Source organism: Pygoscelis adeliae, unplaced genomic scaffold (genome assembly GCF_000699105.1).
Source record: "Pygoscelis adeliae isolate BGI_AS28 unplaced genomic scaffold, ASM69910v1 Scaffold41, whole genome shotgun sequence".
In the NCBI taxonomy this organism is placed as follows: Eukaryota; Metazoa; Chordata; class Aves; order Sphenisciformes; family Spheniscidae; genus Pygoscelis; species Pygoscelis adeliae.
In genome coordinates this window covers 4571851-4585613 of record NW_008824373.1, presented here as the reverse complement: position 1 = coordinate 4585613, position 13763 = coordinate 4571851, and the positions used below count along the sequence as shown (strand labels likewise).

Below are 13763 nucleotides of genomic sequence, written 5' to 3'. Positions count from 1 at the left end.
GAAAAACTTACCATATTTGGTTTTCCATCACAAAAAGAAGCTTCCAAGCAAGGATTCATGGGGACTTCTTTCTGCATAAGGAAAGAGGGAGAGTCTGTCTCCTTTAGGACACTCCACAGTTGATGGCTGTAGCCACAAATTACTATTGAACGTATTCAAAAAATAGGAGAATGGGTTGGAAAGAGGCAAATCATAGGAATATTGCCCAGGTTTTTAATCTTCATTGTATCAAGTTCATTTGTGCAAATCGTTCATTTTTCCTCTGCCTGCTTGTCCTGAATGCCTTGTGCCTATGGTCAAGTGAAACCTAGAGAATTTCTCTCTTGCTTTTTTCTTAGCTGTATTTTATGCTTTTTTGGGTCTATGTTTGTTCAGCGTTTTCATTCCAATAAAATCTCAATCTTTTATTTCCCGTAAACTGAAATACTTTTGAGAAGTAATTTCTGAAGCACCTTAGGTTTCTTCCTCGTTTATCTTAATTAAATGTAATAATCAAATTCCTGGCGTAAACATTTTGATTTTGAAATGTTGATCATGTTTTTAATTGTTAAAGGAAATTTTTTACTTGTAATGTTTTCTGTCCCCAAATATACTGGAAAAGGGCAGAGAGTACTGCGTATATACTGTGCTGCTTGCATCGTAGATGCTTGTTGAGCAGTTTGTTGCTCTTACCCTTTTACCCCACTTAGATGCTTTTCAAAATGAGGCACAAACCCCGGCTGGCTAGGTCCTTGATATGCTGTGGCTTTTCCAAGAGCTCACAGGTCAGTAAACATTGTCTGATGGATGCCTGTCTATATATGTGTGTTCATGAAAACTGATTAATCTAATGGTCCCTGTTATCTTTTGTTCTGCCTGCTGTTACTGAAAGAAGACTGAAAAGTCTCCGAGTTGCTTGGTGGGTTCCCAAACCTGCAGTGTGAACGCTGGCTTCTTAAGTCAGCGTTCATTTCTAATGCCATGTTGATTATGTTGGGCTAGAAATGCCACATTTTCAGTCATTGCAGGTACCAGCTGACACTCTGTCTTTCCCACGTGTCCTGAAGGACCCTAGAGAGTGTGTCGAACGGTGGGCTCTGTGTGCCCCGATCGGGATGGTATCACCTGGCCTATGGGCCACAGGATTTCACAGGTGGTAAAGACTTGCTTGCATTTCAGCTGGTTGGGCCCATAATTGTTCTTTCATGAAGTTACCCAAGCTCTCAAAATGTACTGATACAAACATGACTTTCATTTGGGTGAAATCTGTGGTTTGGACAGTCTTACATAATCTGTCCAAAGAGATAAAAATTGTTATGCTGAGATGAACTTCTAGATTGTTTATGTCAATGTTGAATAACGTAAATGCAACTATGTTCCTTTAGGGAGGACATTTTTGCTGTCTTTGCTATTGAGTCTTTACATAATTTAGTGTAAAATCATGGGTTTTCTAACAGTAGCTGTATTGGCCTTACTGTTTCATGAATGTCTCAATGAATCTTGTGAATCTTGGCAGTGCGACAAGTGGTGATGGGTAGTTTCACATGAACCTTTGATATATATGATAAGATGCCAAGGCAGAAATAGACAGTTGAAGTTGTTTGGGTCTGAAGCACCTTTTCCTCTTCTAGGGATGCTGTGGTGTGTGGCTGTTGATGTACGTTAGGCAAGCTAAAATTTGTTGTATATAAATAGTCAAGAGCTGGGACATTCAGGTCTTTCTTACTGTGTGAACATGAATTGCGAACCTAGGAAATCAGCAAAGATTAATTCAGTGGCATTGTTCACTTGCATGTCTAAGCATTTGAAGCTTTATACCCTTAAGTACAGGAAATTTTGAAATCTATAATTTAAGAGCATCATGGTATTTAATATAGTATCAACTGATTGCTATGTAAATGTAGCATTCTGAAAAAAACAAAGTGCATTTTGAAAGGTTGAGGAGATGTGAAGCCGTTGATGCAAGGAAGCAGAGAGTAAAGGTTTCTTTCATACTCTACAGAAATTTGACTTGTCCAAAGTAAATCTCTAATTGATACGTTCATGCAGAAAACCTCCAGCACTAACAGTTCGCGTGGCAGATGCAGAGACATCCGTCCAGATCTATAGGAACCTGGAAGAGGAGCTCTGAGGTATGGATTGCCTGCTTCACTTCAGTGAGGGCCATTCAGATACCAGTGGTGGTGGTGCTCTAGTATCGATATTGATGACCGTTCTGCTGATTGGCTTAATGGCTAAGAAAGGAGAGGGAATACCGAGTTCAATATACAGGTCAGTTCCTGTGTCTCTCAGAGCTTCAGTAGTACAAAGGTTTGAATGGATATACAGAGAAGATTAAAAAACTTAGGTAGACAAACTTTTTAAACTTTGGCAAACTTATCTATTTGATTTGTAGCAAGAATATATCTTTTGCTGTTCCCAAATGTAGGGCATTTCAGAGATTTCCTATACATAAATAAGGTAGCACAGTTGAAAATATTTGGTACTGGTGGCTCAGGTGACATTAACTTGTATGTGGTACACAACAAGACGTCATTTTTTTTCTAAACAGAATGGCTCAGAGGTTTGCAATGTATGAATATTTGACTATCTTACATTCATAAGCTTTGTATATGAAAACATAGATTTGTTTTTATGAAGCACATCGTTAAAAGGCAACCTGTAAACTAAGCCTCAGAAGCTGTTTGTGTGATGCACAGCTACATTCCTTCAGTGAATTCACATTTGGATTTTGATTAAATGACTGGTGTGCTGAAATCTCTGAGGATTTTTTTAAAAAGTTTCGTGGCAAATATTTACTCTTTAATTCTGTTCCTCGTAGGACTCCTTGGTTAATGACCCAAATTTCGTATGAGAGACTTCATCCATATGGATTCTCTGATGTTTAACAGAGGGATCAGCTCGCACTCCAGTCTGTCCTCACTCATAGGAGAGAACACTTTCATGAGATTTGGAATACTTTTTTATTTCATTAAAGTGCTTGAAATGGCTCAAAAGCTTTTAGGGAATGTGCAAGGGTAAATGGTGACAGAAACCTTTCCTAAGGGAGATATGTTAAGGAAGAGAAGCTTTTATTTTAATGAAGTTTTTCTGGTAAGGTACGGCTCGAGCTCTGTAGTAGTTTACAATAACAAAAGTAAAGAAAATCTTGGTGTCTCGAATATTTAAAATCGCTGCCTGGAAGTGTGTGTCCCCTGTAGCTACAGATACAATTTATAATGTCATGTAATGTAACTAACCGATCTTGCGGCATTGCTAAGAGTTCATTCCTGACATGTTCATACTCCTGGTTACACAATAGCTGACATCAGTCAAAGCCTAAAACTGTTCGTGAGGTTTGAATGTGTGATTTGATCTCATGCTTTTAGAGTTCAAACTCACTACATTTGATGAAGCGTTTAGACAATAAAGCAACCCCTGTTTCTCTTTCCCAGTAAGTAACAGATGCGGGTGAAAGATCCATCAAGAGCCAACTCCGAGAAACCAAAGAGAAGCAAAAGGCCTAACAGGCTGCAGGATGAAGACTCCTCAGATGATATTTCAGGTAAATACATAAGGTGATGTTTGGCCCTGAGGTTGAGGGCTAATAACTTTCGTGTTGACTGATGAAAACCACAAATCAGCGGTATTGCAGCGGTATGCAGTTACAGGGAATCAATGGCTTGAAAGCAGCTTTGCAGAAAAGGTCCTGGCGGTCCTAGTGCACACACTGAATGAAAGCAAGCGGTGTGGCTTGTGCCTACTGTGTGCTGGACTGTATTAACTAGAGTGCAGGTCGAGGTACGTGATTCTTCCCATCTTTTCAACACTTGTGAGACTTCATCTGGAGTACTGTGTCCAGTTGTGGGCTCCCTGTTACAAGACAGATGTTGACTTGTCAGAGTGAGTCCAGCAGTGGGTCACCCCCTCCACACGGTTAAGGAGAAGGAGAACATGATGCGTGAAGAGGAGCTGAAGGGAATGGATTTGTTTAGCCAAAGGAGTGGAAGTATAGTTTTTTTCTTTGACTGCCTGATAGGCGGTTATAGAGAAGGCAGAGCCAGACTCTTCTAGGAGGTCCACAATGAAAGGACTAAAGGCAACAGACAAAAGTTAGGGCAAGGAAAATTTGGTTAGGTATGAGGAAATTTATTTTATTTTCACCATGAGGATGGTCAAACAGAAAGCTGATTTTCTAGTGAGGTGGTGAAACCTCTGTCCTTGAAGATATTCAACACTCAGCTGAACAAAGCCATCAGCAACCAGATCTAAATTTGTGTTTGACCCTGCTTTGAATGAGGGTTTGGACAAGATGGCCTTCAGAGGTCTCTTCAAACCTAGGTTATTCTGTGATATCATAGTGGAATTTGTACAAAAAATATGACAGAGAAGAACGGTGGTGGATATTCATGTTCAGAATGGGCAGTTGTATTAAGGATGCATGGGTATTTGGAAATCTGTCTTTATGGATGGGAAAGGAGGTCAACTGCCTGTGTTGTTATATGCAAAAATAGATTTATGTAGTATTTGCTGTTGACATCCTCCCCCACCACCCCAAAAAGAACCAGGGAAATTAATTTTGTGCAAAAGTAGTCCTTGTACTTTTGTACAAAATAGTTTATCTGTTTTTAAGAGGTGGTGTTTATTGACTTGAAAAGGATTTTCATTGTAGAAAGACTGAAATAGATCCATCATAAAATTCAGTATATGGGGAGCAGCTGGCTGATTTTTCCTATTTTAGTTCTTTGACATTTTTTTTCCTAATGCTGAATTCGTTGAAGACTCTGCTCCTTTAGTGTGCACATGCTCCCTTTCACAGCTATTATTTTTAATGGATGAAAGTGAGTATGTGTCATTTTCTCCAGGCTTAACCTGCCAGCACGTGAGCCAAGCAGTGGATGTGCATCATGTGAAGAGAGCGGTAGCTCAGAGCGTTTGGTCAATATGTGCAGAATGTCTGAAGGAGAGGCGGATGAGTGATGGTGAGCCCGTGGCACCTTCGGACATATGGCTGTGTCTCAAATGTGGCTCTCAGGTAAGCATACGTTGGAAATCTACGGAGGTGGATAGGCCCTGATTTTCTAAAGGATATGACCTGTATAGATCCTTGTCTGTTTGGCATCTCATTACCTTCAGTGAAGCAGTGTGACATAAGTGCTTAGTTTTGAGAGTCCATGCTTCAGCTTCTTCAGCAGAGTGGGACGTGGCCTTATGTCCTTGTTGACTGGTTTTTGACAGTGTTTTGGGTTAGCCTTATGTGTTACGGTGAGGTTCAGCATCACAAGTAGTAAGTGACGCTCCTGCCTTTTCTCTGTTCTTCATCTGCATGCTCTTGCCACTTACGGAGAATTGGCTTCAGGAGCTGTGTGGTTGCAAAATGCATCCGTTCAGCTGGCTCATCTGGCAGAAGATCCCGCAAATACAAATGAATGAAAAAATGGATATGTATATTGCTGAATCAACTCATACTGTGGGCACTCAGTTGCTAGATGTGATTGAAACCAGGGGGAAAGGACTGTGCAGGAGTGAGAATGCTGCTTTTTGTGACAGCCATTAGATTGGATCAGTTATAATGTCAAATCGTGGCCTCAGCGTTTAAAATGGCAGGTACTGACCCCAAGGCCTTGCACAGGTTTCTGTCCTGTGAGTGAAGTAAAGCCTGATACAGAAAAATTCAGTTCACAGGCAGTGTCATGCTTAGTTCAGCTAATAGTTGCCTGAACAAAGCATTTCACAATTTTCTTAGACTTTTGGTAGGTCTTGCTATAGTAAGGACAGAAGCCAGCTCCTACCAGTATTATCTGAACAGATTTAATTTTGCAAAGGAACATGGTATTAGCAGGCTTCAGAAGATAGTTAACTGGATCTCAGAAGGACTCATATAGCTTGTCTCTGAAAATTTGTAGTTAAGGTGGGCTTTTAAAAGGAGTTATATCTGTGTACTTTTTCATGTTTATGCTGTTAATAGCCTCCAAAACTCATGACTCATTCAGAGACCAGTCCTGGATCTTCTAAGTCCCACTCTGTAGATACTTGAAAAATTGCAAATGCTTTCTCTCGAAGCTGCTGTATATAAATGGTGTGTTCTGAGTAGCTTTTTAGTACAAAACCAATTTATGTGCCTTTTGTATTTGCTGTCTGGAATTCATTTGGCATTCTTGAGCAGTGAGGGTTACCTATGCTGTCCTTCCCTTGATATTCTGTGGACTAGATATGCTACACAGTCATTTAATTCACATTTTTTTAGAGAATTCTTACTTTTGTGAATGGCATAATTTGCTGTCTATTGGTACTTATTCAATACTTATTCAAAAAGTAGGAATTATTTCTATTACGTTAAAAGAAACTTAGTAATTTTCTATACTTTTAACTGTTTTTTCCAAGTAGAAAAGATGAGATTTTGGTTTTGTGTTGTCATTGATTTTCCTTTATTAGTAAAAAGAAAATGTGTTCATTTAAAAAAAAAAGTTAACTGATATCTTTATAATAATGGATTATAAAGAATATTAAACCCTCTCAATCCTTGAGAATGCTAAATGAGTATTTAGGGTACTATAGCTTTCTGTCTAATTTTGAGAAGTAAAGTTTTTGCAGTTTATTTACTAATAATATAGTCTGTTCCTACTTCCCTTTTTTCCCCTTACTGTGTTGATGGTTCTGTTTTTAGGGATGTAGTAAGAACTCAGAAGGCCAGCATTCTCTGAAACACTTCCAAACAGCACGCGCAGAACCTCATTGCATTGTTATCAACCTCAGCACGTGGATCATATGGTAAGAGTGAGTATGCAGGTGTTCGTGTGTGCTCGTGTGTAAGGACTACTCATAACTTAAAGCAGTGTCTTCTCATGATAAAGAATGATTTTGACAGATAAAATGAATACTTTATATAGAGGAAAGGCGGGCTTTCTGGAGGGAAAATTAGTTTGTCCTTAGGACCCTCAAAGGGGTCACAAATCAATACTAAGATAGAAGTTTGAGTCCATTGTGTTCCGTAGAGAGTTGCTGGTTACAGGAGTTTGTCCTTCCTGCTTGTTTCTGTATGATTATTTGCAGGACTATAAACTGAGATTATTTAAATCTGTAAGTATCACAGTGAATTGGGGCTGATCTATAGAAGAGCGTATATAGGATGAGAGAATTCAATTTTATTCCTCTTTTTAGTATGAAAAATTGTAACCTAGAGCTTAAGTAATTGGCGTAAGGTTGTTAGAGAAGCTTGTTAGAGGTGGGAGGTGCATCCAGATACCCTGAATTGCGGTTCGTTCCTTCTCTTGTTTAGGTGTTATGAATGTGATGAAGAGCTGTCAACACATTGCAACAAAAAGGTTTTGGCTCAGATAGTTGACTTTCTTCAGAAACATGGTTCCAGGGCTGAACCAAGTAAGTTTACACAAATAGTTTTATCTGGAGACATCTGTAATGTATTGTCTCTAAAAATGAGCATTTCAGATTTTGAGTCATGTTAAACATACAATTGAAAAATTATGTATGACGCGAGTATAATACAGTTTGTAATTGCGCAATTGCTTGGGCAAGTGATGCCTGTCGAAACATAATTTCATTTTTTTTTCTACTGTATGATTACATTTTAAAAATATTTTGGGCATCGTAGGACAGTTTTTCCAAATTTTGTCTTTAATGAACAAAGTTTATTGTAGAGAAGATGTTACCTTAAATAAGATGCCATATAAATTAATGCACAAAAACTACATAGAAGCATAAATGAATTTAATTTTCCTAGTGTGGATGTGTCACTTCTTAAATTTTTCTGATTTAAATTTGTTTTCCACAGTTAATTAGATTTGTTTAAGTGGATTTTCTAGTGCTCTGTTGTTGGATGTAATGCTTTCTGTTAATTTATGTTATTGGGTTTTAATTGATAGAACGCTCATTTCTATTAATAGAAAATAGTATTAAATTATTTTCTTATATTAGGAGCCTACTATATCTTCTCAATATATGTAATAGTAGATAGAACTTTGTATGTGTGGCCCTCAACTGTCTACTCCTGATAATGTTGATGTTATTCATCCCTACTGTAACATACTTGGCAGCATTTCTGGCTTGTGACTTAGAGTGTGCATCGGATTCCAGATTTTCTTCACAAAAAACAGCTTAAGTAAACTTTTAAAAGAATTGGTTTCCGTTTATAGCAGAGATAATCAACTGGTTAGAAGTAAAAATGGAAAAGAATTGCCTTACTGAATTAGGCTAGGTATTCCTCTATTATATGTTATTCCTCTATTCCTCTAAAATATGTTACATATTTTTTGAAGGGGAAAAAAAATGAAGGGCCACTCAGAAATACATATTTTATGTTTGATCTAGTCACAAATTGTATGTTAAATGATTGAATTGTAATAAATTGATAAATTGCTACTTTTTGCATCTTTTCGCTTGGAGCAATGAAAACACAGTATGTGATTTCACTTTTGCTCACAGCTTCAGTTTCAAGTTTACCTGTAAATGGGTGTTGCAGCTCGCTTGCAGATGAAAATGCTCTAGTGTTTGTTTCACTTAATTTAATGGAAACAATTTCATTCTGGTTTTGTACTGCTGGATAAGACTTTCAGAGTGATACGACTCTGTGTGCTTCGGGGTTTAGATTCTTAATTTATGAATCTTGAAATATCTAAAGTTTTCAGTGTGTGGTGCTTAGAAGTTTTCAGTGAAATGTCTTAAATTAAGCAACCAAAATTCCAAACTAACTCAGGAAAAGTAAGCTTAAATTAGGCCCAGGATTTCTTAAAAATCAGGTGTTTATAGCAGAGCAGGGCAGAATATATTTCTGCTGTATATATATTTGTGTTTCATTTTGATACTCTTGAAAACGCGTATATTTCATTTAAGTATTTGCCTGATGCAACTGGAAACTCTCTTCTATAACTATAACTGGAAACAAAATTGTATTGTTTTTGTTTAGGGCATAAACATTTTTTCCCTGTTTTTTTTTTTTTTTTTTTTTTTTTTTTTTTTTTTTTTTTCCTATTTTAGTTAAACCAGTTTTCCCTTCAGCTTCCGAAACCAGGCGTTGAAATGAAAAACTAGCTATCATCCAGCTTCAGTTTGTGGTTGTGCGTTTTGTGGTAGCAGTGCAGTGAGTTGGCCCTGCTTGCGTTGGTGCCTTGGAAAAGGGGGTTCATGACAGTGATGTAAAAGGTAGAGTTGGGTACCAGCGGTGATGTCAGGCGAGCGGTGTGTTGTGGGCAGCACGAGGGTCCTCCTGCAAGGCGGTGGGAGGTGCAGGGCAGTTTCAAATTGGTGATGGACCGATTTCCCAGTGTCTTGGGCGTGGGCCGTGTGTTACCGGCCTGCACGGTTACGCTTCATCCTTCAAATTCATGCACGTGCCCGGTTTTGAGTGAGCGAGTAGACACGCTGGCGTCCTTCAAAGCTAAGGAAGTCATGCGCGAGCCTTGCCGGGTGGCTGCCTCGGCAGCAAGAGCTCTCAGCGCGCGGGGGTTGCTCCTGCAGGGCTGTCGTGTCTCCTGCTCCTCGCTGGGAAGGGGCTAAGGCTCATGTGCAAGACTGTTTTCACACAAAAAGCAAGTGTGTGTGTGTGCTTCCAGTAATGTTTGGACTCTCTCCACGTGGCAGAGAGTACGGCTGTGCTGAGCAGTTTGGATCCCGTTCTTGAGAGCTCTGGGAACGCTGGCCCAAAAATGATTTGTTGGGTTTTCTTAAGTGGCAAGGAGAAGAGGAAAAAGCTGTTTGCCTGGCATGGCCTGTTGCTTTGGGCCAGGCCGCTTGCTGGAAGAGGCTGGGAAACAGCCGTGTATTGATAAATAAGTGGTGTGCGTGAAAGGGAATTCCCAAGCAGGATTGGCATTCTTGTTTCACTTTGATAAATGTAACAGCAGTGCCTTTTCTGTTTTATGTCAAATACTTGGGCTGACACACTTGGTACTTCCCCTAAAGAAATGTAACTTACGTAACTTTTTTTTTTTTTTTTAAGTTAGACTGCCTTTAAGGATTTTTTAAAAAGTAAAATCTGAAATCAAACTGTAATTCATGCTGTTGTCCAGAAAACAAAGGGCACAAAGTGTAACAGTGAAAATTAACTCTGCTATTGAAAAGTTATCTTCTTTTTTTTTAAGTGTAGCATTTTATTTCATGTTACAGTGATATTTTCAGTGTAACTGTCATCCTTTAAACTCTTTGAGTTGGCTTACATTTTTTTAATTCGTTTTGTATGTTCACCCATAATAAAAATAAACTAATTTTAATTAAATGAAACATAACTTGTGAGAAACAGCTAGTGTAGCAGTGACAATTAATAATTAATACTTCCCACTTAAAAATCAGTCTTGTGCTTTTTTTCCATTGCTTTTCTGTTTCTTCCTAAAAAGCATCCAAAGTGAAGACACTTAACTTTTGTATCAGAATGTGGCACTGTAACAACAATTCATCTTACGTCTGGATTTCTTTCTGTTGTAACGATGCAATGGTTGGCATGGTGGGTCATTAAAATTCAAATAGCATTGTGTAGAAATTTCTGCAGAAATGCAGTATGAACATGGATGTAAGTAACAGATGAGGACTGCTAGTTTTTTTTTATTTTGTTCTCAAAAGTGCAGGAGTCATTTAAAGATAAAACGATCAGCTTAAACATGTAAGAGAGGGTTATATAGATTTCCTAATTAATGCATCTTGGAAAATAAACAAAAGCAAAATGCTTGTCATTTGGTACTAATGTGGTGGAATAGTGTGGCAGCAGGATCCCTGCTTTTCACTCGGCCTCTCATAAAGATTCAACTTCACTTCAGCTGTAAAAATGTGCAAATTACATTACTACTACATGACTGACTTTTGTAATTACATTAAGCGATTGAGATAAATCCCAGTGCTGGGTTCCCAAAAGAATGCTTGCAGCTGTGTGATTTTCGCATCTGATCCTATGGTTTGTTGTACCCAGCAATGCCTGCTTTTCAGTGCTTGTTTTTTTTTTTTTTTTTCTTTTTTTTTTTTTTTTTTTTTTTTTTTGAGCGGTCTGTTTGGTTAAGAGGTCATGTTGGGCACAAGATGGAAGAATAAAGCAAGATTGCTTTCTAGGGTGTACCACCCAGAAATTTGTTTTGTGGAAAAGGTTAGCAGGCCATGATGATTTTCACAGAAAGGCAGGTGCAGTATTGTCCGTGTGGCACACTTGTGAGCTTCACATGGACATAATGCACATGTAGTACACAGAAACCATGCTGAGACATTGCGATCTGTGTGTCTGCTCATTTGCTGGAGAAAAGAAATTGTTTTGCAGTCTTAAAAGTGAATATTACACGTATTTTCCTTTACAAAAGCCAAATTAGATGTTGGTGGAGACATAAGATTGCATACTCAGTTTTTTTATAGAGCAGTTAATTAAATTGGTTTGTGTGGCAATAGAATGGGAAGGAAGAATATTTATTCTCAAATTTTGTAGTTAAATTTATTGTTGGGAAGGTCAAGCAGAGGAATGAGATTTTGCTAGTGAGTTCAGATGCTCAGATTTGCCAATAGGTGAAAGTTAGAAACTTGATTTCTATTTTAATGGATATAACTGATGTAAAACAGAGATTAAAAAAATATATAATTTTACAGTACAAGTAATAGGTGTTAACTTGTATGGAAAAACAAATAGTATGATGAATAACGTTTTAGATTTGCATTCGTCTGTGGCTATTAGCAGTTGACAAAGGATCGCACTGAAAAAAATAATTGTGTTCTTTCATAACTGATTTTCACTATGTGTAATTTGGAGCTTGAGTTCATGTAAGTCCATTCTATCTACTTAAAAAGAAAATTAACTAGCAAAATAAAGCAGAATATGTTGATTCTCCAAAACTGAGGTACACTTCAGCAAAAAGACATTTCTGTTGTCGGTCATAAATTTTCTTTCAAGTTTACTTACTTGTTGGAGGCTGCTGTTAATTATACACGTTGCAAAGAAACGAAAACTGAATCATTGGCAAAAAATTTTTTAGACATTCTGTCATTTTTATCCACGGATTCTTTCCTTTTCTGTCCATGTACTTATTTACTTGTGAGGTGTAGCACAAGTCATCTGGGCGTAGAGGATCAAAACTGGTGCTTGAATAGCTTGCTCTTTCACACTGTGCAGACATGTTTTTTAGTTTATGACATTCTGGCAGAATCAGAGAAATAAAATTGCAGTTTGTAATCTTTAATTTGGTAGGATTGTAACACTGCAAGAGAAATTGGGCTTTTAAAACGTAAAGCTAGTGACCATTTCAGAAGAGAACTGTGCTGTTTTTCTAAGGGTTAGATTCTCATTGTTGTACAGTGTTGAGAAAAAAAAATAATTTTTTTAAATAAAAAAGGAGTGCCAGACAATTTAGTGGCATTTCATAATACAGCATGATGACAACTTGGTAAAAGAAAGGCAATCTATTAACCTTGCTTTTACTGTGAAGACCTTCAACTGAAGTGCCAGAGTTGTATTCAATAGAAAAGGCTTGACCTTGGAATAAAAGTGCATATTCCTGGAACCCTCATTTTTAATTAAAAAAAAAAGTTGCATTGAAAAGATGAGCAAAAATGCTTACTCCTCTGGCTGAAAGAAAAATTGGATGTCATTTATCTTTTTGCTTGCGTACCATCTGCACCCCCAGGCACAGCTCAGTTTCAGCAAGGGCGGTACAAAAGTCCATGAGCACTGCAAATGTTTGAAATACTGGCAAAACAAATGGATAGGAAACCTGTGATAAGTTTTCTGAACGTCTTTTGCAAGAGGATGTGTTGGCACTGTGTGTGTTTGTACACCTGGTCTGGTGTCTTGCTCTGGTTCATGGACTGAATCATTGTCTATATTAACGTTGGGCTTAGGAATCTCAGTCACATACCCACGAGGCCGGTGCTGCGCAGCTGTGGGACAAAACAATGTTCCCTGCCTCCAGAGAGCTTACGAGACAAGACTATAGGTGAGCAGAAGTAGGTAAAAAAAAGCTGAAGAAAAGAGTGGTAATACAAGAGCGCATTGCAAGCAAGAGCCGTAGCAGGGGAGCAGTCTCTGACTGCTGTGCTCTTCCTCTGGGTCTGGTGGGAAGGGGGATTGCTAGCATGGGGGAGAGCAGGGTGACGTCGGGAAGCTTTGCTGAACGCAAAGGCTGCACCTAAGCACAAATGCAGCTGTCTGAGAGCCGAAGGAGTGAGTGCTGGAGGTGGACGTCGTGGTGGGACCAGAGGCAGGCACTGACCTGGTGCCGGGGAAGAGGTGGTCAGTAGGGTGTGATGAGTCTGATGGAGAGCTGGGCAGTGGGTCTTGGCAGAGTGCTCCGGTAGGGCGTCTCTGCAGCCAGATACGTTTTGTCGAGGGAAAAGGAAGTTGTGGTGATCAAGGCACAACTTGGGTGAGAGTTTTCCCTGTGTGACTGGATTAGAAAGGCCACCCCTACAACAAAACTGCAGAAGGAGTCTGACAGAGAGGTGTAGTCCGAACATGTGAGCCCCGAAACAGTCACAGTCGGATATGCTTGTCCCCGCTGTGGAGGGACAGGCCTGCCTGGGGCTGATGTCCACAGTGCCTGAGAAGGGCAGAGGTGTTGAGGGGCACCATGTCAACTCTCTCAAAGATGTAATAGTGAACTACAGACAGAAATCAATCTATGAATTTAATTACTTTTGTGCTTTTCACTTGCCTTGCTCTCGTTAACATTAACGAGGTCCTTTATAATAGGTGTTACTGCACGCAGCTGGATGGCTTGGAGTACTTTTCTCAAAACACTGTTTGGCCAGGAGCTGAAGGCCCTTGTGGGCAGCAGCAGACGACAGCCATTTTGATGGAATCCTTCTGCTGGGATCCTGGTTGTGTC

At 39.0% G+C, this 13763-nt stretch overlaps 1 protein-coding gene across 3 annotated transcripts in view; it reads left to right on the top strand.

Annotated features, from left to right (window-relative positions):
* Positions 1-746: 746 nt before the first annotated feature.
* Positions 747-13763, top strand: part of USP45 (ubiquitin specific peptidase 45) — a 52042-nt gene continuing 39025 nt past the window's right edge. For all 3 annotated transcript variants that reach the window (XM_009320154.1, XM_009320153.1, XM_009320152.1), the window contains exons 1-6: positions 747-764; positions 2029-2111; positions 3414-3523; positions 4824-4993; positions 6626-6729; positions 7238-7338. In XM_009320154.1, coding sequence (XP_009318429.1) covers positions 3424-3523; positions 4824-4993; positions 6626-6729; positions 7238-7338 — 475 coding nt within the window. In that variant the 5' untranslated portion in view covers positions 747-764; positions 2029-2111; positions 3414-3423. The remainder of the gene's footprint in view (positions 765-2028; positions 2112-3413; positions 3524-4823; positions 4994-6625; positions 6730-7237; positions 7339-13763) is intronic.